The 22,652-nt window shown below is 40.3% G+C and overlaps 3 protein-coding genes and 1 long non-coding RNA gene across 7 annotated transcripts in view; 2 read left to right on the forward strand and 2 right to left on the reverse strand.

Annotated features, from left to right (window-relative positions):
* bicral (BICRA like chromatin remodeling complex associated protein) overlaps positions 1–7,366 on the reverse strand; it is a 12,030-nt gene extending 4,664 nt beyond the window's left edge. The window contains exons 1-13 of one of the 2 annotated variants that reach the window (XM_014010497.1): positions 7,301–7,366; positions 6,080–6,188; positions 4,168–4,233; positions 3,988–4,033; positions 3,716–3,764; positions 3,565–3,630; positions 2,025–3,284; positions 1,897–1,945; positions 1,778–1,818; positions 1,632–1,681; positions 1,392–1,537; positions 1,203–1,297; positions 114–216 (exon numbers count right to left, since the gene is read on the reverse strand). In XM_014010497.1, the coding sequence (XP_013865951.1) occupies positions 114–216; positions 1,203–1,297; positions 1,392–1,537; positions 1,632–1,681; positions 1,778–1,818; positions 1,897–1,945; positions 2,025–3,284; positions 3,565–3,630; positions 3,716–3,764; positions 3,988–4,028 (1,900 nt within the window). In that variant the 5' untranslated portion in view covers positions 4,029–4,033; positions 4,168–4,233; positions 6,080–6,188; positions 7,301–7,366. Of the gene's footprint in view, positions 1–113; positions 217–1,202; positions 1,298–1,391; positions 1,538–1,631; positions 1,682–1,777; positions 1,819–1,896; positions 1,946–2,024; positions 3,285–3,564; positions 3,631–3,715; positions 3,765–3,987; positions 4,034–4,167; positions 5,868–6,079; positions 6,189–7,300 lie in introns of those variants that run through there. The other variant, XM_014010496.1, reaches the window with a different exon arrangement.
* On the forward strand, positions 7,224–9,350 carry tbcc (tubulin folding cofactor C). Its single transcript, XM_014010499.1, has one exon. The coding sequence runs from the start codon at positions 7,247–7,249 to the stop codon at positions 8,270–8,272; it is 1,026 nt and encodes a 341-aa protein (XP_013865953.1). The 5' UTR covers positions 7,224–7,246; the 3' UTR covers positions 8,273–9,350.
* A 1,387-nt stretch (positions 9,351–10,737) lies between these two features.
* On the reverse strand, positions 10,738–22,629 carry LOC106519025 (uncharacterized). 3 transcript variants are annotated; one of them, XR_001310394.1, is made up of 4 exons: positions 22,563–22,629; positions 22,385–22,424; positions 19,724–19,866; positions 10,738–11,231 (listed from the first exon to the last, which is right to left on the reverse strand). It is a non-coding gene; the product is annotated as an uncharacterized LOC106519025 (long non-coding RNA). The 3 variants fall into 3 exon arrangements; XR_001310393.1 differs by lacking the exon at positions 22,563–22,629 and adding an exon at positions 22,508–22,540; XR_001310392.1 differs by lacking the exon at positions 22,563–22,629 and having other exon boundaries at positions 22,385–22,525.
* prph2a (peripherin 2a (retinal degeneration, slow)) lies at positions 11,225–17,424 on the forward strand. Its single transcript, XM_014010500.1, has 3 exons — positions 11,225–12,135; positions 13,249–13,495; positions 16,273–17,424. The coding sequence occupies exons 1-3, from the start codon at positions 11,555–11,557 to the stop codon at positions 16,477–16,479; spliced, it is 1,035 nt and encodes a 344-aa protein (XP_013865954.1). The 5' UTR covers positions 11,225–11,554; the 3' UTR covers positions 16,480–17,424.
* Positions 22,630–22,652: the final 23 nt, after the last annotated feature.

Genomic DNA, 22,652 nt, shown 5'->3' on the forward strand with positions numbered 1-22,652 from the left:
ACATCTGGTGAAAATTTCATGTCATTAGCACCTCTAGTAATATATTTACTGAGAAAAACGTTGACGTGTTCAATACTTATTTTACCCGCTGTAGATGTTCCCGTTTCATTTACCTGGATCTACAAGTACTGTCCGTTTGTCTTGCGTCAGGTTGTTGCGCTCCTCTTGGTTGAAGGTCCTGTCAATCATCACCATTTCTGACGAAGGACTGTTTCGCTGCAGAATAAGTTCGATCTGTTAGCACTGCGCTAGTTTTTTTTTTACAACACAATAAAGACAAACATAGACAATCATGCAACATTTCATAACAAAGCAAAGAACCAAAACAAACAACAGATACAGAGAGAGAAATGAGAAGTAAAATAAATTAAATAAACTGAGCTGTAAAGTAAAACAAAATGTGATTGGTCTAAATATTAGTCAAAATATTAGTATTTGATGATCGGTAATTAATCAATATAGGGTAATGTACACAAAATGTATTGAATAAATGAATAAATAAAAGTAAAAAAAATGAATCAGCTGGTTAAAGGGGCAAATAAATAAATAAGGATATATTAATCGAATACAAGAAAAAAAATTCATAAGAATCTATTAAATGCCAAACGTAAAACGAAAACATGAGTGATAATGTAAATATGCTGTATAAGGATTATATCAATAAAAAAATAATAATACAAAAGCGGGAATTAATAAAGAATAAAAAGAGAGAAAAAAATTAAAAAGAAATTTCATGAAATGAAAAATAAGACGAATCCAAAAAATATATATAAAACTGTTATATAAATAAATAAAAATTGCATTAACAAAAAGATCATAGTGCTGCGCTAGTTAATAATATGGCACATTTGATTGCTAACTATRTTAATTCTAATGCCTATTATGTGAGGACTTTAGAGAAGATCAATTAATAATTTTACTTTCATTTGTTTAATGTTGATTCAGCAAATGCATTTTTCCAAAACACAAGTTAAACTAAATGCAATTTAGATATAAAATAATTAATAAAATAAATCGAAAATGATTTCCATTTATGGACTTAGACTTTTTTTTATTCACTTTTCCATTTGTTGTCAATTTTTCAGGCAAATCTGAAACACTGACACCTGATGTTCCACATGRTGAGTGAACTGGGAGCACTGTTATTTATCTAACAACAAATGTATTTATTCACTGCTCACATGCAACCACATTCACCTTACCTCAGCTTCCACTAACAGCAYCCGTCTGTATTTGTTAACCATGGCCTCGGTCCTCATCAGCACCTGAGCTGCAACCACCTCAAACTCCTCGTCCACTGGAATTCATAAACAAGAGTTCAAGAAAAGCTCATTGAGCCATTTTGCTGCTCGTTCAGTAGATTCGGAGTCAAGCGGATCATTTTAAGGCACCTTGTGAGAACTCGCCCTGGCTGGGTGGAGCACCATGGAAGGCGTGGTAAGGCAGCAGTCTTTGCAAGGCGTCGTCAACGGAGCGGAACCTCCGTCGGTCCGGGTTCTGAACCCGGGCGTGATCCTTCCTCAAGTGCTCTAAAATGCTTTTTGAGTTCAAGAAGACACTCGGTCACTCGATTCAGCTCAAGAAAACAATCAAAATATTAATAAAATCAATATCGGTGTCAGAAGACTCACAGTTCTCCTCTTGTGAGTGAGGAACCGATGGGCCTCTTCTGTAAACTGACCTGTTCAGAGAAARGTTCAAGCTAGAGTTGTTAAAATGTCCTTCCAGTTTATTCTACCTTAAACTTTAGGTATGAACATGAAATTACCCAACTCACCTCAGAGTTTGGAGTTGAGTTTTGCATTATGGTTTTCATGACTAAAACACAGAAAAACAATGAGTTCAAAGTGCAGCAAAAACCCTTGAATAAATAATCTCACATCAAGTTGTTGTTACCATGAATGCTGCCAAACTGTGCCGGTTTAAACCCAGGTGATGACGAATTCTAAAATATATAAATATATTTGGGTCACACAGCAGTTTACAGAGAAGACATGGTGAAAAGCATTAATCTGTGATCATACCTGTAGGAAATCTTTCTGCTCCTGCGCCACATTGCCGGGTAAAGCCGACAGAGAGGTGCAGTTCTGCGTTTGAGTCACTAGYAGGCGCTGCACGGGACACGCCGACGCTTGGGCCGGGCCGCCGATCCCYGCGGCCGCCGGGCCGACCAGAGTGAGCCGCCCGGGCGTGCAGGACGTCTGCGCGGGGGCGCAGCTCCACGTCTGGGTCGCGGCTCCGACGACCGGACTCCCGCCGCTCACCACGCATTGATTCAGGATCAGCTGGCCTCCTGGAGGCGCGGTGAAGTTCTGCTCRGCGGCGATCTGCACGGTGTTTTGGTTGGTCATTAAAGCACTTGAGCAGGGGTTGGTGGAGCCGTTGGGGATGGTGGAGGACGGAGTGAGAGTCAAAGAGTTGGGGATTAGGAACTGCCCTGTGGGTAAGTTCGTCTGGGCCTGCACCTGCTGCTGCTCTAGTGGTGGTTGGACCARGATGGTACCGTTAGCTGTGTACTGCCCCACAGCAGCGGTGTTTGCCACGGTAGTGGGAGTGGGTTGTAGACCGAGGCTGTAGACAGACTGAGAGCCCGTTTGAGGGGGTTTAGGCTGTATTGGTCTGACGATAGTCTGGGTCCCTCCTGGGCCTCTTTGAATTATGATGTTTTGAAGAGGAATATTTTTCAAAGGTAAGCCGACTTGTCCTATCTGCCCTTGGTTCGGGGCAAACACCTGCCCTCCTGGGGCAGCCCCTGCTGTAGCGACAGGCACCCCCGGCCTTATGACAATCTGAGGAGTCCTCTCCAAGCTGCTCAGCGTCATCACGCCGGCCCCCGCCCCAAACGAGCCCAACACCTGGATATGCTGGGTGGAGCCGTTGGGCAGCGACGACATTCCTTGCAGCAGCTGGCCTGCAGGAAACGCAGCCGCCGCCGTGGTCACCACGCCCACCCCACCTCCGTAGCCCCCCGAGACCAGCTGGGAGGAGAAGGGAACCGGAGCCTGCACGAGGGTGGGAGCCGGCTGGGAGTCCAGCAAGGCCTCCTGGGCCAGCGTCTGCTCCGTGATGTCCGCCTCCAGGAGAGACTTCTGGAGGATGTCGAAAGGCTGGTCTTCTCCGCCGAGGTCCACGTCTTCGGGGGAGCTCCCAGCCCCCAGTTCATCCTCGATGAACGAAAGGCTGCTGGAGAGCTGGAGGCTTGCCCTCTCCAGAGTGAGTCCCGAGTCCTCTCCAAAGTCACCCATGGAAGAAGAGCCATCTTTGAGACAASTGTTGGAGTTAGTCTGAAATAAACATGAGAACAAAATGTCAATAARTGGCTTCAGCCTGTAGTCCTACCTCTTGTTCTTAATTTGTAACAAAACAAAGTAGGAAAATTACAAACATTGACTCAACAAGCTGATCGAAGCAAAAATGATCACAACTATATATGCAACTGAAAAATCACATTTTTAAACACTTAAAACTAACTTTTGACTAAAACCTGATCCATCARTCCTAACCAACTGATGATTTAAAAGTTTGTGTTTAGGTTTGATCAAAGTAAAACATATTTATACTCACTGTGTTGCTGGCAAAGAAAGATCCATCTGATCCATAAGCTGCATTTGTCACGTCATCCTCCTCAATCTGTTGGGAAGGAAAAGTCATATTTTTTATGCTTTTCTGCACCTGGGAGAAAGACTCAAGAAACTTTAGACGCTGTGTCACTCACAGACTTGCTGTTGCTGCCATGGAGATAATCATTCAGCGCGTCCACGTCTCTGGAAAGAGCAAGTTCACGATTTAGTCTGAACAGTTTCTGTATATTTTGTCACGGATCATTGTGTAGGTTTGATTTCAAAGAGAAACACTAAAACTGCTGCTTATATTTACACAAAATGGACAAAAAATGTGGCCAGGCTATGAAAAGCTCAGCGCTTTTAAAATGTGGTGGGAATGAACTAACATTTATCAGGCAGACTGTGTAAATTTGAGTCTTTTTACCCTAAGAAATCCAGAAGACGGCGATCGTCGTCATCATCCATGACACCTGGAACAGTTATACAGCACGTGAACGGTGGGAATGTTTGATTGTATTCTGTTTAAATGTGCACACACTGATAGGGAAGTGTTGATACAGGAATATGCACACATTTATAATGGTAGTGTTGGTATCTAACTCACAGATATCCACCAGGAAGCATGGATTCAGTCATTTAATAAGCCTTTTCTCTTTTGTAACAGGCTGAGCTGCAAGAGGGGGGACAAAATGCATTTAGTACAGCTACATGGTCGCTTGTGAAACTGCGATAGGGAGGTATGTGAAGCAAAAAAAAAAACTGTATGAAGCAGGGGTGTGGAGCAGGAGCATTTGTTATTCACAAGATGGCTTTCACTGTAGTCTGACACAAACTCCTGTCTCTCCAAAGCAAAAACTGGCCTTCCTGTGTAAATAACTCCACCCTGCTTCGAACTGAATATATTTGAGCTTCATTGCTACACTGAGTGGCTTTATGTCACTCCAGCCAGTGGTGGTATGCATCTATGGTGCAACAAAAAACAGGGGGGGCAAATGAAACACATGGGCACTTATTTTATCATGAGCAATGATTTGTAAGAACTGTATTTAATCAAGAGGGGAGAGTGTCAGAAAATCATGGTTTCAAGTTGTTATATCACATTAGGTCCCAAATTGGACTATTTTAGGTGTAAATGAAGGATTTCGTGTGTGGAGGGGGACAACTGCAGAGCTACAAAATGGCTGATGGGCTGTCTTTGTGGCTGAACCACGTTCAGCCGCCATCTTTGATTCGCGGGACAACAAAGAGTGGGCAGCTTTGCCTGAATAAAGTAGCTTTAATAAAAATGTGAAGCTTCATTTGCGACATGAGCTGTTTTATTTGTAAGAAACTTAGCAGTTGTTAGAAAGGATTTTTATTAACAAACAGCGACACTTTTGTATCTTAATCGATGCAGAACTGACTAAAATCAGCCATTTTCACCTTCGTAAGAGAAGAAAATAAGGCTGTATCTCTTACAACATTTGCACTTATAAATTACCACGTTAAATAAATAAAAACGACTACATTACTTTGATATATGGTAAAATAACAGTACTTAAAAGGTAGTTTTTCACCTCGTTAGAAAACAGTTTTGACCGAAAGTAATAAAAACAAAAATGCAATCCCTAAATGTGTTTTATTCTTTGCTTGTTGTTGTTTTTAATCTGGATTATTAAAAGCTGTATTTTAGAGGAGCCACTATGGTTTTATGAGCATTTGTCCACGAAAACCGTCCTAGCATGTAGGCGACGCAGAAAACATGAAACCGACTGATTTCTGCTGAAGGGAACCAGCACCGGTTTCACAAACCCGGTTGGGAGTATTTCTGAGTTTAATTTCCAAAAATAGACCCGAACCGACTGAGTGATAATCGCATTGAAGCAGGACAAAACGCCCGTCGTCGCTGACGGACTCCCGTGTTTCTCTGCTGCGGGAAGCTTTCATTTGATGACGGGGCTCATCTCTGCCAACAACCATAAACGTCACATTTGTATCGACATGTCGAACCGAAAMGCTTCGATTCGGGTGGCAGTAGAACCGGTCCGGGTCTTGGTCGGGTCGCTGTCCAGAATGGGAGCCGCATTTTGTTTTCCTCCCCCAGCCTTTAAAACCTCGGCCTGTTCGGTTCGGTTAGCTAGCCGCGGGATCGAACGACGCCTATTGTTTTTTTTTAACTAGAATCCGTCGAAAGGGCTAACCCGCGTCGAGCTATAAATATTTATCCAGATTAGCATAACATAAAGACGACTCAAAGAGGCAAACCCTTTTACTCCTGTCTCACTCCTCTTGAAACCCAATATCTCCATTTGGCAACTTTTAATTTGCTCCCCCCACCTCCTCCTCCTCCTCCTCCTTCTTCTTCTTCTTCTCCCACTCATATTTTTTCCCCTCACCGTCCCTGTTCTGTCTCAGATAGATTTTTCTCTCCGCTCAAACTCTCTTCCCTCCCTGAAGGAAGGGAGGAAGGAGCTTGTGTGTGTTTTTTCCTTGAAATTTTTATCACAAAATTATAATACACTCAAAGGGGAACTCACCGTCATGAAAAAGCGGTGTCTTGTCGACGGGGTTTCCTCGCCATGGCCGCACGGGTTGTCGGGGGGGTAGGGCTCGCGACCAACAACACCCGGCACGCGACTCCGAACACTTCAATGGGAAATACATTAATAATATAAAACCATTGACAATAATACGTTTGAATATATATATTTTTTATAAATGTTTACCTAAAAGACACATTATGCCCATATTAGACCTAATTATTAGGTATGCTCAGGTATGAAGGAAGTTTTTAAAAAAAAGTAAACTCTAATGTTTACATTATGAATTTCATGCAAAAGTATAAAATAGTTGGGCCAAACTAACCCAGCAGAGAGACGGAAGTGCCAGTATGAGGTGCGGTGTCACGATTTGCGCTCGGCCCTGCTGACCCAGCAACCAAAAATTAATTTTATTTAATTTTAAAGTTATTTGTTTTGTTTTTAACAATATCGTTTTAATTGATTTCACGTTTGGACATATAGGCAAGTACACTAAACAGTAATAAATAAACATTTTTTTAAAAAATGTTTAGCGTAGGATACTAAAACCAAAAGAAAAAAACTTGTTTTTTTATGTTAGTATTTTCAATAATAATTAAATTATTTTTTATGATTGTGCTTATTGACCATAGCTCCTTTTATTGAAAATAAAAGAATAGCAATATTGCTTGTTGGTGTTAAATATTATTTATTTTGTTTGTTTCATTGTTTTTATTTTATATTTTGTTTCCAACTGGGATACAACACATTGTGGTACWCTATATGTATGTAAGTTGCTTTGTAAATAACAACAACAACAACAACAACAARAATAATAATTGATCTAATTTACTCTTTAAGCTTAGAATAAATGAGCAAAGAAGTGCAAAAATAAATTCACAAAACTTATCCCAGAACAGTTTTGTTTAARTTGATTTGAAATACTCAGCATATTCAGTACGAGAGTTTAATTTGAAGTTTGTTTTTATTTGAGGAGCTCTCAAACACTAAGCACACCATGTAGTATTTATCAGACATATTTTAAATGTTTTTTTCTTGCTGTTTTAGCTGTTTACTTAATGTAAATTTTACATTGTAGCTCCGAAACGGCAGGTGGCGCTAGTTCCCAAACACGTCGCGTTTACATAAAGTTACGTCATCAATTTGCGACGCACATAAAAAAATATGGACGCCGTTGTGGAAGCTAGTAATGGAAAKGAGTTTCGTGGAGAAACTGACGGTTCCACGATGCTGGAGCGACTTCAGAGACGGCACCAGGCGAGGGTAGAAGATGCTGAACGGAGGCAAGAAGCCAAACGGAACCAGACCGTCGCCGAGGAGAAGGAGTATTTCATCAGCACCTTRAACTCGGAGCGGGCGAGTATCGAAGAGCTGCTGTCCGGCTGCTCTGGAGCTGACCGGGCTGCTGTCACCCAGAAGCTGGAGGAGGCGACAACCAAAACAGCGCAGCTGCAGAAATTTCTTAACGACAACGTGTATGTTCTCACACAGTACCAGCTAAAGACAGCCCAGGCAGCTCTTCAGAAGCTCCACGCTTCCCTCGCTGAGACTAGAGASGAGTCTCTGCCCAAGAAGAAGTTCGCCTTCCGGTCTCGCACTAAAGCAGCAGATAAACCCTCCCCACAGGTGACTGATACCGCTCCCCTTGCTGATTCAGGCACTGTCAAGTTGGACGGATSTCCACCCTCTGAGCAGTGTGGCTTCTCCAACATTCACGACGAGTTTCTAACRAAGACAGCTGAGGAAATCCAAAACCAGGATGTGCTGCTGACTCATCTGACCAACTGCAAAGTTCGTCTGTTCGGCTCCCCGAGCACCCTGCACCTGAAGCACATRGACAGCTGTGAGATCCTGTGCGGGCCTGTGGCTACGTCTGTGTTCGTGGATCACTGCAGGAACAGCGTTCTGGCCTTCCCCTGCCAGCAGCTGCGGACCCACAACACCACCGACACCCAGGTGTACCTGCACGTCACCAGCCGAGCCATCATAGAGGACTGRCGCGGGGTGAGCTTCGCCCCGTTCTCCTGGTCCTACCCCAGCATGGAGGAGGACTTTTCTGTGTCCGGCCTGGATCGGGACAGGAACAACTGGAGCCAGGTGGACGACTTCAACTGGCTCGCAGCKGGGACACCGTCCCCAAACTGGACTGTTATTCCAGAAGATGACAGAAAAACCACCTGGGACCCTTAAAATCTAATATTTAAAGCTATTGCTTATTAACAAACAAAGCTTCACAACTCATTAGATATAGATTGTATCAACTTTAACTATATTTTAAAGTTAAAGCTTAAATGCTTGTTTTTGTCTGAAACTGCATCCCTTTTTTTCACTTATACATTTTTAAACAGGAAGATAGGGATAAAGGTGAAGGGAAAAAAATCACAACAAATTGTTCTAAAGTTTTGCTTATGTGCACTCCTTATTTCTATAAAGCCCACCGTTTTGTCAACTGTCTAAAACCTCAGGCATCAAATATTTATTTTTTTTTATTTCTTAAAGGCATAAAATTCTAACAACTGCTGAACAGTGGTAGCTGTTTTTGTTGATCAGATATTTTATCCAAGGTTTATTCCAAATTTTAGTTTTGATGAAAATACTCTTTGTTTCTATTATCTACAGTTTGAGAAATTAATTTTTAATGTGCATGTTCTAGTTGAAAAGCACTCAAAATGACACCAACCATCTCTCATCTACAGTTCGAGTTTTCAAATGAAGTTCAAAACGATGCAGCGGGAACGACAAGCGATGACCTTCCCCGATCTTGCACTTTTTTTTTTCTTGTGCTTTTATTTCAGCCGTTTGCATCATGCATCGCATTTTCTCCAAAACATTTCAAATTAAAAGCACGAAGCTGAGTTGTTTTGGCTCATTGAACATATTATTCCTTCAAAAGTGATCAAAGCTTTGCAGATTTGCTTCATCTATATCAAGCATTTTAGAAAATAAATTACACATTTTTCGTGATTATTAAATATAGTACTGTGACTCTTAACTGTAACTTGTCCTGTAAGGTACTTAAAAAAAACAGTTATAATTGCAAACTTAAAAACTGGCTTACAGACTTACCACTGCATTTAATTTAATCTCTGTTTACATTGTAAACAAATCTGTCACCTTCCATGCAAGAGTTTTAGCATCCTTATGTTGAGAAAATGAAAAAAAACATGACTGTTATGGTTGAATCTTGAAGATAACCTAATGTGCAATGGCAATCCTGAGATGTCACGTTCAGCTTTTACTTCAATAAATTTTGGCTCTACCTGTAAAACACTGAGTTTTAGCTGTTTTTGTGTTTGCTAAAACTGATTTGATGTGGCAGCCATCTTGAATTGGGTTAATTCAAGGCTAATTGGTGATATGTGAAAGTTTTATTAAAATCAATAAACTGATTCATGAGATATTTTTGCAGGCTATAGGAATAAAAACAGATGAGAAAAAAAAGGTGATAGAAGACTGAAACATGACTGTAAAACAACACAACAATCATGATTCACAACAGAAAAAGTACCATAGACCAATGGTTCCCAAACTTTTTGTCTTCTGACCCACAAAATATTCATGGCAAAAACTTGTGACCCCAAATATTACTAGTCTGAGTACATGAAATTCGTTGATAATCCTAAAAACACAGGTTTTTGACAATCTAAACAGCTTATACACAAATATAAATACTTATTTTTAATTATTTTGTGTTTTTGTAATAYTTATAGGGAAAATATTACATCAGCAATTATTTTATTACCCTTTACATTGATTTCTGGAGATTATCCAAGGTGCTTCATGACCCATAATTGGGTCCCAAGCCCAACTTTGGGAACCAAAGTGCACTGGTTACCAAACTTTTCAGTTTTTGACCCACAAAATAACAGCAGCAGAGAACTGAGCCCCCAACTATTTTTGGATGAGAAACATTTGTATCAGGTCAACTGGGCATAGTAACAATAATTATCATACTACATTTATCCATTTTCAATATACTAACCTCAGTAATTTGTAACAACTAAGGCAAAAATGTAATTAATTCATAAAATCTTTTCAGGACCCCACCTTGATGTTTTGGGACCCCACTTTGGGTCCCGACCCCAACTTTGGGAAACACTGCCTTAGAAAACACCTAAAATAGCTACAAATCAAACAATTTTTATAATAAGCTAAACTTTGGTGTGGTAGCTACACTTGATCATCCAACACAGACTTTGAGCACAACATTTTTGTTTAAAAACATGGTAGTCAACCTTTGTTAGCAAAACATCTCATAAACCACTATTAATTTATTTCAGTGCAACTCTCAAAAAATAATTGGCTTGATTAACTTTGGAGTCAATCCAAGTTGACATCCAATCACAAATTTTGCTTACAAATGTTTAATGCAGGCATACATTGTCTTCGTTTATAAAAGATAAAAAATACTGTGCAGATTTTGTTTTGCATTTTATCTGCTGACTTTGCAATGAGTAGCTGTAACCTAATATGWATGTTTTTGGACTGAACATGCAATCCCAGCTGGAAATCAGAAAACTTTCTTGATGCGAGGCAACATCCTATTGTTACATCATTGATATTTGTTTGGCCAAAATGCAACAAAAAAAAACATCTGAGTGCGGATGTCCACAAAGAAAAAAGAAACACATATTAATTTAGGGGAGGAAAAAAGGTAATTTTTAAAGTTTAATCTTGAATCTATTTCCATTCTGGTGTGGGGTCACTTGGGAAAGAATGATTTATTTGTCACTGACTGAACGTGCAGCRGTCGATGTATCGACCTGACAGCATTTTTGTCAATGATTGAGCTTCACTGATTCAGCCTATTTGCTTCTCTGTGAAGAGATCCGGTTCGCGCCGCGGACCCCGCACCTGTGAATGGGTACGCCTCACGTTTAGCTCCGCTGCCATGTCCGTGATCTTTGCGAACTTTCATCTCCTGGTGCGTTTTCACGGAGGTGGCAGCAACCACGTGAACCCTCAAACCAATTATGGTCCCTGGCAGCGGCTTACAATCAGGCTCATCTTGTGTGGGGGGATTTCTGTAAATTGGATCAGGCTGCTTACAGGGGCTTAGGATGACGTACAGCAACTTGGAGTTTAATCATGAGGCTCCTCTGCAATCYTCCACCTCTTTGAGAGAACAGTGCATCAGGATTAGGTTAACCTGTGAGTTAGGAAAGACAAAAAAACGACAAGTTTATAGAAGTAGAGCTTGATGAACCTCTATCGTTTGTTCTGGCACAATGGGCGAGGTGAAACTTTTGAAGAACTAAGACTCCTGTGCCACTGGGGAGTCCTCCTTAATTCCCTCAATTCTGCTCCTTGTTGTGGGATGGATTTTAACTTGAGCTGACTCTCCTGCTCTGTTTGATCAACAAGAGGAAACCCTGACAACACGGAAACAAGAACTGAAGGTCGGCGTGTTCTTGCGATTCGACASCGTTTGACTAATTTCTTCAGAGACGAGGACATATCACAGATTGAACCATGGCTTTGATGGTGGTCAAGTTTGATCTGAAAAAGCGAGTGAAGCTCGCTCAGACAGTTTGGTTTATGTACTGGTTTGCTGTATTGGCAGGCATCCTGGTCCTCAGCRTGGGCCTGTTCTTCAAGATCGAGCTGCGGAAGCGCTCAGAACTTATGGACAACAACGAGAGCCACTTCTTGCCCAACGTGCTCATATTCATGGGCCTGGTAGCTTGTGGTATTAACGCCTTTGGAGGCAAAGTCTGCTACGACTCTTTGGACCCTACTAAGTTTGTAAAGTGGAAGCCRATGCTGAAGACCTTCTTGGTCTTTTGCATGGTCTTCAACGGCCTGCTGTTCCTCACCGCCCTGCTTTGCTTCGTGATGCGGATCCCCCTGCAGTTCACTCTCGCTGAGGGGCTGAAGAATGGCATGAAGTACTACAAGGACACGGACACACCGGGTCGCTGCTACATGAAGAGGACCCTGGACCTGATGCAGATGGATTTCCGTTGCTGCGGGAATGACAACTACAGAGATTGGTTTGAGATTCAGTGGGTCAGCAACCGCTACCTGGACTTCAGCGCCAAGGAAGTGAAAGAGTGAGTTGCAAAGAACGAAGGGGAAATCTCTTACAAGAGTGCGATATGACCGCAAATTAGCTCCTTTTCAGACCCGAGCGTGTAAGCTCGACATTGCTAAGTGACYCACTTTATGTGCTGTTTGTGCCAAGTTGAGTATAAGTGGATTTGTGGTGGAAAAGGGTCAGAGCAGGTGTACTTTCTCTACTCTCTTCTTCACTTTCTGCCACTCAGAATTACTGTCTAAGAAATGGTGTCAGCTACAGATAGGGATATGAATGTGATGTTGGTGGGCTTGGGGTGGGATAAGGGTTACATGCTCATTTCATGGATACAACAATTAAGGAAGAGAGGTGTCCATGTTTAGGAACAGAAAAAAATGCACACTGTCCAAATACTACAGGTTGAATTAAATGTGTGTTGCTAAATTCCAGTTTTTGTTAACCTTTTTAACTTTACCCTAACAATTGAGAAGGTGGCCGTTTTTGAAAGCTGGCACATACTCAGTGTTTAATCTCTGGGATTACATGTCCCTCAAGAATCAGTGTCCTGTCCAATCTGCAGAAGACCTGACAGCGCTCCAGGATTAGCACTGCTCAACAACCCAGGGCTCACAGAAAAGAACAAATAAATGTGCAATTACCAAAAAAAACAGCCCTTATTGTTGAAAATTATCGGAGTCAACAGCAACTATTTTTGAATGATCAGATTACAAATCCATCATAAAAAACCTCATTATTACAAACTGATTGAGTTTATCACTCTAAAGGACAGCAATTTTTTAAAAGTCTTTGAAGTTTGCTAAAAGTGCATCCTCAGGCATTACTTTTGCTCCTGAATAGAGAGCAGTGCCTCTGGAAGTCAACGAAGCTTTGTGATCCAATCACACTTGTCTTTCCGCTGACCTACAACCATCAGTCAGAGCTGAGATCAGCTTGCAAGATTGAGCTTTGGCCCACTTATGCACATTTAGGTGACTGTTTTTGCACGCCACATTGCACCTGCACGTACCTGCCAACAAGATGCCTAAAAAAACAGAATCATGCACTTGTAGATTATGTCACAAGTAATTTTAGCTTCAGATAAAGCCACACTTTTCTATCTCTAACTCTGAACTTTGCTTTGCTCGTTCAGTCGCATCGGGAGCAACGTGGACGGACAGTACTTGATGGACGGGGTGCCCTTCAGCTGCTGCAACCCCAGCTCCCCCAGACCCTGCATCCAGCAGCAGATGACCAACAACTCGGCTCACTACAGTTACGACCACTACACGGAGGAGCTCAACGTCTGGAAGCGCGGCTGCCGTGACGCCCTGCTGTCCTACTATGGAGGCATCATGAACACTATCGGAGCCCTGGTGCTGTTGGTCACCATGTTGGAGGTCAGATCTGCAGACGCCAACATACTAACATTCAATTTAACGAGGTTTTAGGTGAATCATTTAGCTTGTTCCACAGAACTTTACTTTATGTTTTCCAGCAATACAAGAAAAAAAGGCTTATGAATCTGACAAAATCGTCCCAAATTATTTACACTTTCATTCAAACAGTCTCAGCGATCAACTTCCATTTCAATTAATGACGCACCTRAATGATTTCAGTTTCCTTTTACAGATTTCTTGAAAAAGCAAATGTTAGGGAGTCCATTCCAAGTTGAAAAGAGCTTTGATTTGCCTGATTAGGAGGCGCCTCCCGCATCCCATACAAGCTTTATTCAATTTTTTTTTTTAAAAAGTCAATGAACTGTTTTAGTTGGAGAAAATGAGTAAATGATTCTTAATGATTGCTTTAAAGTAAAAAAGAATTTAGTATTTTTTTTTTTCATTTTGGAGAAATACTCATGTGCAGTTGTCATCTTGTGCACACGGTACCATAAAAACATCACATTTTGATTCATATTGGTGTGCTTGAGTATGTAGGTCAAACTGAAGTTCAAGCATCTAAATGAACATTTTAAATCCTTTTAAAAGTTTTTGGGATAATTGCATTGAATTGCAAAGATCTTTATAAAACGTTAACTGTCATGTCCATGTGGAGTGTTCCAAATTTTCAAAACCAATGAAAAAATACACCTTTCACTCTTCTGCATGTGTTACTTTTCATCAGCTCTGCAGAGTTTGGATCCATGAAACACAGACAGAGCAGCTGGTTCAGGCTTAGTTTGATCAGCGCTCTCGCTCTCGTGCACGGCTGCATGTGTTAAACACCAGACAGCCTGATGCAGGCGGCAGAGCTGCTGCACAATCTAGTCATGCGTCGACAAAGGGATCCCCAGACTAGACAGCAATTAATGGAATTAATGAGGACCGTTTCAGGCGGGGGGGGAATCACTTGTTTGTGCTTTCAAAGGAGTGCTTTATATTGCACAGGGACAATGCATATAGTTTAAAAGTGGCTTTAGACTTCCAGACAAGTGTTAAAGAGAAAATTGTACTTTCCTTCTTTTCTTTTTTTTTATGGAATCCACTTCCTGCACTTTCTTCCAACATGTCCTCCACCCACTTGCCTGTGAACTGTTCCTACTGCTTCACTCTATCATTTAATGCCCTTCCAACTTTCATCATCTTTATTTACTTAAATCCTTCCTCAGACTCACTGCCACCATATGTTGTTGTTGTTGTTGTGGTTGCTTCGGTTCTGCTTTCTACAACTGTCTGCTTCCGAGAACAAACTTGTAGAGATAAACCCTTGAAGTTAGAGATTTTGAGCCTGATGTGAATAGTTTGGATGTTTTATGTCACCACAAAGAGATGGTAAATAGAGACATTTGGATATCATCTTTCTGCTGGATATCTAGCAAACAAACTTCTGTCCTGAAACACGGATTAAAGCAGAACGTAGGAGCTTATCAGTCACAGAATATCTGATTCAGGAGGAGTTATGCAAGCGTGTGTGGCGACACTGATACTGGGTTCAGGGATGGAGTAATGGGTTAATCTACAGGAGGTGCTCCTGCAGCTTTATCTCCTCAACTGACGTCCTCGTTRGAGCAATGGATTTTTAATCTGTTTACACTAAATTCTAGACCTTAGCTTAAAGGGGACTTCATTAATTTATGTCTTTTTTCACTTTTTATGAAAAAATTTGAAAGCAATTTAAACTGGAGAAAATTAATTTTCTGTAAAACTGTGTTGCTGAATTGCTTCATTGTAAGTTGTTGATGAAGTCAGGTATTGTTAAATGCAAGCCAAAAGGAAAAAAATGGTAAATAAAAGCTAAAAGTAGAATAATGATAGATAGAAGCTAAGCATAAAAAAGGCCAACTAAAAATTAAAATGAGCAAAATGGTGGCTAAAAGCAACAAAAGGTTAACTAAAAGTAGGAAAATGCTAGCTAAACGCTAACTCAAAGTAGCAATATGGTAGCCAAAAGTCAGAAGTAGCTAAATGCTATTTAATTTAATTCATTTTTGTTTATTTATATTGCACCAATTCACAAAAAACGTAATCTCAGGGCACGCTATAATTAAAAATAACAAAACACTTAAAAGATAAAGAAGATAACCTAAAAGATAAAAGTAGCAAAATGGTAGCTAAAAGCTAAAAAATAAGAAAGGGCAAGCTAGAAATTTTAAAGTAATAAAATACTAGCTATAGGCAACAAAATGTTAGCTAAAACTAGCAAAAGGCTAGTTAAAGTATCATAATGGTAGCTAAAAGCTAAAAGAAGCAAAAGCCTCAAAATTAATAGTAAAACGTTAACAAAAAGCAGGAAAAGTCTAGCAATAATGGTAGCTACAAACATGAAAAGGTAGCTAAAAGTGGCAGAACAGTAGCTAATAATAAAAGCAGGCTAAAAAACAGAGCGAACAATGTGTCTGAGGAATTGAAGTGATCCCAATGTATTTCTGCGTGAAAAATGTTTTTAAATAAAGTTGGTTAAATCAGTATAGAAATGACACAAAATAAAAGTTGTTTCACCTGAATGAGCTGAAGGTTCTGTCTCGGGATTCACACAATAATATTCAAAAGTAGTTTCTATTTTAGCATGGGTTGTTTTCACATTTGATCAAAGCTTAAAACATAAAGGGTTTTTTTCGTGCCGCTCAGTAATTCTATTGATGAAACTGAACGGTTTAACCTAAACATTTGCCGTGTTTTGTGTGTTTGTAAACGTTGTTTCGTGTCTTTGACAGAGCGTGTCCTCTTGTCCCCTGCAGGTGGCTGTGACCGTCGGCCTGCAGTACGTCCACAGCTCCCTGTCCACCCTGGCCAACCCGGAGGACGTGGAGAGCGAGAGCGAGGGCTACCTCCTCGAGAAGACCGTGAAGGAGACGTTCACCGACATCATGACCAAAATGAAAACCATGGGCAAAGGCGCAAAGGTGGAGGAGGGGGGCGAGGAACCCGTTGCAACCGTGAGCTGAGCAACCCCCCCACATCTGCAGAAACTGAGCTAACTTCCACCTCACGTGGAGACAACAGAGGGGCGTTTTCTACCAGACTTCATTCTGTAGACACTACCTACTCTCATTAATCATTTTAACCACATTTTTAAATGGACTTACTAAAAAGACTTCCAAATAAATAATTCTGTACTCATAGAGTTTTAAAATCCTGACTTTCAGGTTTTACGTTCATGTATCTTTTTGGTTTTTGATATTATCTCAATTGGGAATTTGTTGTTAATGCTGTCCAAAATGTTGATTTTACTGATAATAATTATTATTAAGGGTCAAATGCTCTCCAGTTGAAAGTAGGAATGTTTATTTTTTTTTTTCTTTATAAAGTTGTCACATGGTTTTGTGGGGATGGTGGTTGCTATGCAACTCCCCCTCTTTTGGAAGCCAAAAGTGCAGATATTTACAGTCAAGGAAGCACAGTGTTTTACATTTTTGACCTCTCCATAAGCTTTTTTTTTTATCAGATAAATTACACAAAGCTAATCACTCGTACTCCATCCTCCTGTCGGATCTTGGACAAACCTCCTGAGAAGGAGCGAAAATCTGAAAGGAGTCCAGATGAATGTTGGGACAGTGAGGGATGACAGGCAGGAGGGGCACCCTGGAGTGAAGCGAGGGGCAATTTTTGAACATTATGAGTAAATTGGCAGCTAAAATTTGGGCTCCTTAACCCCCGTCCTGTAACCTCCTTATCAACACATACAGTATGTATGTATGTACATGTATGTATGTATATTGTAACAACTGCATATTTGTAAATGCTGTAGAAAAGATTTTACTTTTTTTAAATAATGTAATTAAGCTAAATCGTTTATTTAAATTCAAGTTATGCTATTTGGGGCTTTGTGTTTGTGTAGAGTTAAAAAAAAAACAAATTGTGTACATTAATAAAAGATCTTAGAGTTGTAATCCAACGGTGAAACGGTAATTTTTGTGTTTTCCCGACCTTGAGAGCCATGCTGTGAGTCCCGTGGGGTTCCTGATTAAGTCAATAGGATAAGGGTAATTATGGCTTTACTGCTTTCACATGGACATGGGATGACTTTTCACATGTCTAACGTCGGGGCATGTGTGTGTCTTTGTGTGCGTAAGACTCTGAACGCATTCACAAAGAATATAAAAGCACAAACATTTGCGTGCAGATCATTTTACTGGGAAAACTTTGCTCTGTTGTGGCTGCTTGGGTTGATTTTCAGGGGATTTTATGACTCCACTGGATGCTAATAAMACGTTTGATCCCTTCAGCCTGCATATTGGTAAATAATAACCCGAAAGGTCCCGTTTATCCATCCTCCCGAGACGCAAACCTTTAATAACGCACGCATCTGAGCTGAAATCCCCATTTTGGACAAACTTCCAGGAATGAGGAGCCATGATATCAAAGCGAGCGTGGCTTCCTAAGAGCACATGTGTGGCGGGGAGGCTGTGGAGAGTGAGCAGGCACAGTAAAGAGGCCAGCTCTGCGTGGTATTTTTGTTGGAGCAAAGCACATAACCAGCGCTGAGAAGATAAGACGCCTAATCGGCTTGAGATTAGCATGAACCCTTCCAGCAGGTGAGCAGGTGAGATCCCGCTGCAGGACTCACACCAGGGAGGAGGAGATGATACAAGACAAACAAGAGAAAGTGAAGATCAGGGCGAGACGGGAGGGAAAATAAGGCAATAATTTGAGCAAAAGCTGCTGAAACGTGTACAAAAACACAAAGGGATGAAATAACTTTGGTTCCWTTAAGTAAGAAAAAGATAAAGGAAGAAAAGACTCAACTAAATTCTGCTTTTAGGCGATTCGATTAACTAGAAATCAAAAATCTGTTAAGTTGTTAATGAGATATTTTGCTAACAGACAAATAAGGCTGACCCACACAGCTGTTCCTAAAGCTATAAGCAAATATCCTACAATGAAGTATGTGTTATAAATAACTCTKACCTACAAACATCAAATTTAAGCATTATATTTTTAAAACTGATTGAGTTGTAGATGTTTTTTGTGTCGTCTAAGGTCAGTTAGCTGTGGTGGCCATCTTGAATTGGATTGGCTCCAAAGGTTGATCAGTCATTTATGTGCGTCTAATGATTATTTACTCAAAGGCACCACTGTGTTTGCTTAGCCGCTTGTGATCGTTTCACACATTTTTTTGGCTCACACTGCAACAAAACAGCCTTTCTATCGACACCACTTTAAATTACAACTCATTTCCAGCAAATAATAAGTTTCAACAAAACACAGGCAGCTTTGTTCATTGATTAATCATTTATTTRACTGCAGGTAATCTATTAGATGTTCAACAATAATCTCAAAATTTGATAGTTTAATCTGCAATATCTGTTTTATTGATTATAGAAAATTGTTACAATTGTGTCTCTTTGTGTTCGATTTTAGCGTGACACCAAATGTCTTACAGGTGTCCTTTTTGATAAATTTGTCAACTTGTATTAACGCTTTGTATTTTTTTTTTGCTTCAGTTACACAAATGGCCACAAGAGGGCGCATTTCCATTATCATCTGACATGGCTGGCTTTGCTGGAAAAGTGTTTTTTTAAGTGAAAGAAAACATCAGAGATCAGTTTTATCAGCTTGGTGTTTCAGGAGCCACAGTCGGACCCCGACTCTTCTTCTTTCGGAGCTGCTTCTTTCTGGTGTCACTTTTTAAGCTAGGAAATAGCTACTGACAACTCTTKCTCAAACATAATAATAAATGAATCTATTCTTGGTCTGTAAAATGTGATAAACAATAAAGTTTGAACATGTTTATATTAATCCAAGAAAATAAAACAAGAGAATAGCAGCTCTGTTAAAATGACCAAAAACAGAGAAAACTGTAACTTCTATTAGTTTTCCGATGACTGATGAAATATTTAAAGTTATTTAGACTGATGGTACGGTACTTAAACTTTTTCTGAGAACCTCCTCAGAATAACATTGTTAGGACATACTTTGCTTTTAGACTGCAGGATTACTTGTGGTTGCTAGAGTTTATAAAGGTAGTGGAAGGCACAGATTTAGTTTTCAGACTCTTCTCTTGTGGAACCTTCCAGTTTCTGTCCATGAGGCCAATTTTTGATCAATCCTATCGTTAGTGTTGGCCTGGGACTCCTCAGTTATCCCTAACTTATGCTGTAAAAGGCTRAGACCGCTGGAGGACCTCATTCTGRRTTCTTTACTCTCTCTACTCTCCACATTCATAATTCAGTCATTGTTATGACTAACCTGTGTTTTTCCTCCAGTAGAACCACACCTGGACCACTTGCTGTTTGTTTGTGTCGAGGCAGATGAGCTGCTCATCCTGGTTCTGGTTCTTTTGGAAGTTTCTTCTTGTTAAAGTGGAGTCATTCCTTCCCACTGTCACCAACCTGCTGACACAGGGGATTGCAGTAAAGTGATGATTCAAGGAAATCCTTTAGCTTCCTTAGAAAAATAATGTTTATTACGTGACAGTCTAAAATATGTAGRTAAAGGGGCAATATCATGTAAAATKAACTTTTTTGAGTTTTARATCACMTTATAATGTTATACTCTCATATAAAACATGCCCAAAGCCTTGCTTTGACTCATTCATYCATGTTTGAGAAATCCTGCAGCGTTTTTAGGAAGCCATGCTGAGGAGCAAAACGACAGGTGGGGACCAGAAACTCCTTTGGGGACCAGAAACGCCTGTGGGACGTGTCTTTAAGCCAAACTTCCTCATGGCAGAGCGCCCCCCCTCTGTCCCTCCCCACACACCACGCCCATGACTCCTGCAGGCTCTCGGGTGAAAGTGAAAGTGAAACTTAACTGTCTGCTGACCTCTCAACATTAGTTCTCACTCAGTGAAGCTCTTTTCAGATTAAAAATACCTTTGATGAAATGTTTTTTCAGATGCTAAGTAAACTGCATCATAGCGAACCGCGAAATGGGATGGGACAGAAGCAGAAGGTGGTTCTTAAAGAGACAGAGGCSAATTTCAAGGCGTTTAGAAGAGGAAGTGATGAGAAGTTTATTTTCTATTTAAACAAAAACAGTATTTTAATAACAACTAAAGGTGACATAGATACTTTCTTATGGTATAGTATTTAAATATATGCCTGAGAAACACATGATATTGGCCCTTTAATGTCTTGTATTATAATATGAATAAAATGATTATAATTGGGTTTGGTCTGAGTTGGATGGTTTCTTTTGTACAACACCCTGAGACAACTTTTATTGTGAACTGGTGCTGTATAAATAAACTGAACTGATATTAAACTGTTCAGGAGATTGATGAACTGATTGTACTTGCATATAAATTATGCATAAAAGAGTGTGACTAATGAATGTTCGAACAATTGAGGCCTATTTCTAATCAATAATTCAAAGCAACAATGTACATTCAGGGTGTGATGTGATTGACAGGTGCTGGTTAATTTTGAGGTTTCAGGGTTAGGCACGCCGCTCACACCTCACTTTACTCTCCACTGAGCAAACATGGCAGACAGAAAGAAAAGCAGAGCCAGAGGCCGAGAGAGGAAAGAGAGGCCCGTGACTGGTAGATAGATGTGTGGCCTGCTCAGTGGGGCATTGTTGGAGCTATGAGAGGACAATGCACTGCCCCCGCCCTGAATACTCGCCATACCAGCTGACCAACCATTATCAGCACTGCTGCGCACACACACACACACACACACACACACACACACACACACACACACACACACACACACAATCATAAGTCTACAAGGCTAAAACACTTTGTGTACAACAGTGGACTATAGGGAGGGGAAACCAGGTAGGAGGTTAGCATGCTGCGTCTGACAAAAGGCTTAAGCCAAGGCATGCATGGGCACACACACATTGTCTCACCCATGCCTAAGTGTGTATGTGCACGTGTGTGAGCTACAGCAAGTTATGTTTAGACCCTCGCACCTATCTGCTCCTTCAGAAAAAAAAAAAAAACATTTCCTCTGCCTATATGAGCTGCAGGAGCCACCCAGAGAGAACAAATATGACCCTAACACCATCTTATTATTACAGGATCCTCAACAAATGTTCTCAGGGTACAGGGTGTGGGCAGAAGATGGGTTTTGTTAGTTTTGGGGAAAAAGATTCACTTTAACAACCAAAGCAAAAAATAATACAATTAAGAACTAAATATATCAGCCCTTGTGATGTGCAATTACATAAGTTTCATGTTATGCATTAAAAAACATTAAGTATGCCTCTCAGTGTGTGCTTTTAACACACTGTTAACTAATCAAACCATGATCTGCATTGTAAACTGACATTTAAAAAACCTAATCTGAAGGGTACAAAGATTTTTGCTTTTGTGGTTTTTTTGAACTTCATATGTTTTGTTTTTTGCTTGTAGCTATTGTTGCTACTTTTGGCTTTTAGTTAGCCATTTTGTTACTTTAGCTTCTAGCTACCATTTCATACATTTACCTAGTCTTTTGCTACTTTTACCTTCTAGCTATTTTGCTACTTTTAGTAAGCCTTTTTTTTGTTATTTTTTAGCTATACTTTTGATACTTTACTACCTAACATTCTTGTACTTTTTGCTAGCCTTTTGCTACTATTAGCTTTTAATTAGCCTTGTGCTACTTACCTTATAAGTAGCATTTTACTACCTAATTTTTAGTTTTTTATTGCTTTTATTTCAGCAAGCCTTACTGTAGCTTACAATTAGCCCTTTGTAACTAGTTTTTTATACTTTTATAGCTAGCATTGAGCTACTTTTAAGTTTTAATAAACTTTGTGTACATTTATTTATAGCTAACATTTGGCTGCTTTAGTTTCTAGCTATCCCTTTGGTAAATTAAGAACTGCCTTTTTCCACAGTTATTTTCTTATCTGGCATTTTGTTATTTTTAACTTTTAGCTAGTGTTCTGCTTCTGTTGGGTTTAACACCTCACCTTCAGCTTCTTCAACAAAGTTCTGCTCACAGTTTCATAGCTGTAAACAAAAGCAGATGTTTGTTTATGCATTCCATTGCACGCCATTTGTAAAGTCTAATTTCCGAGTGTACCTGAACGCACCTCCACTTTGAAAGTCAGTGACAGACAGTCGCTTCTTTACAACAGGTGTACATACCTATTTGTGTCTGTTTATATTGTTGTGGGCTTTTCAAGTGAGTGCGGGGTGTCCGCGTGCGCGTGAAGGAGGCGCGCGGGGCGGGGGCAC

This window comes from Austrofundulus limnaeus, unplaced genomic scaffold (genome assembly GCF_001266775.1).
Source record: "Austrofundulus limnaeus strain Quisiro unplaced genomic scaffold, Austrofundulus_limnaeus-1.0 Scaffold69, whole genome shotgun sequence".
NCBI classification, from domain to species: domain Eukaryota; kingdom Metazoa; phylum Chordata; class Actinopteri; order Cyprinodontiformes; family Rivulidae; genus Austrofundulus; species Austrofundulus limnaeus.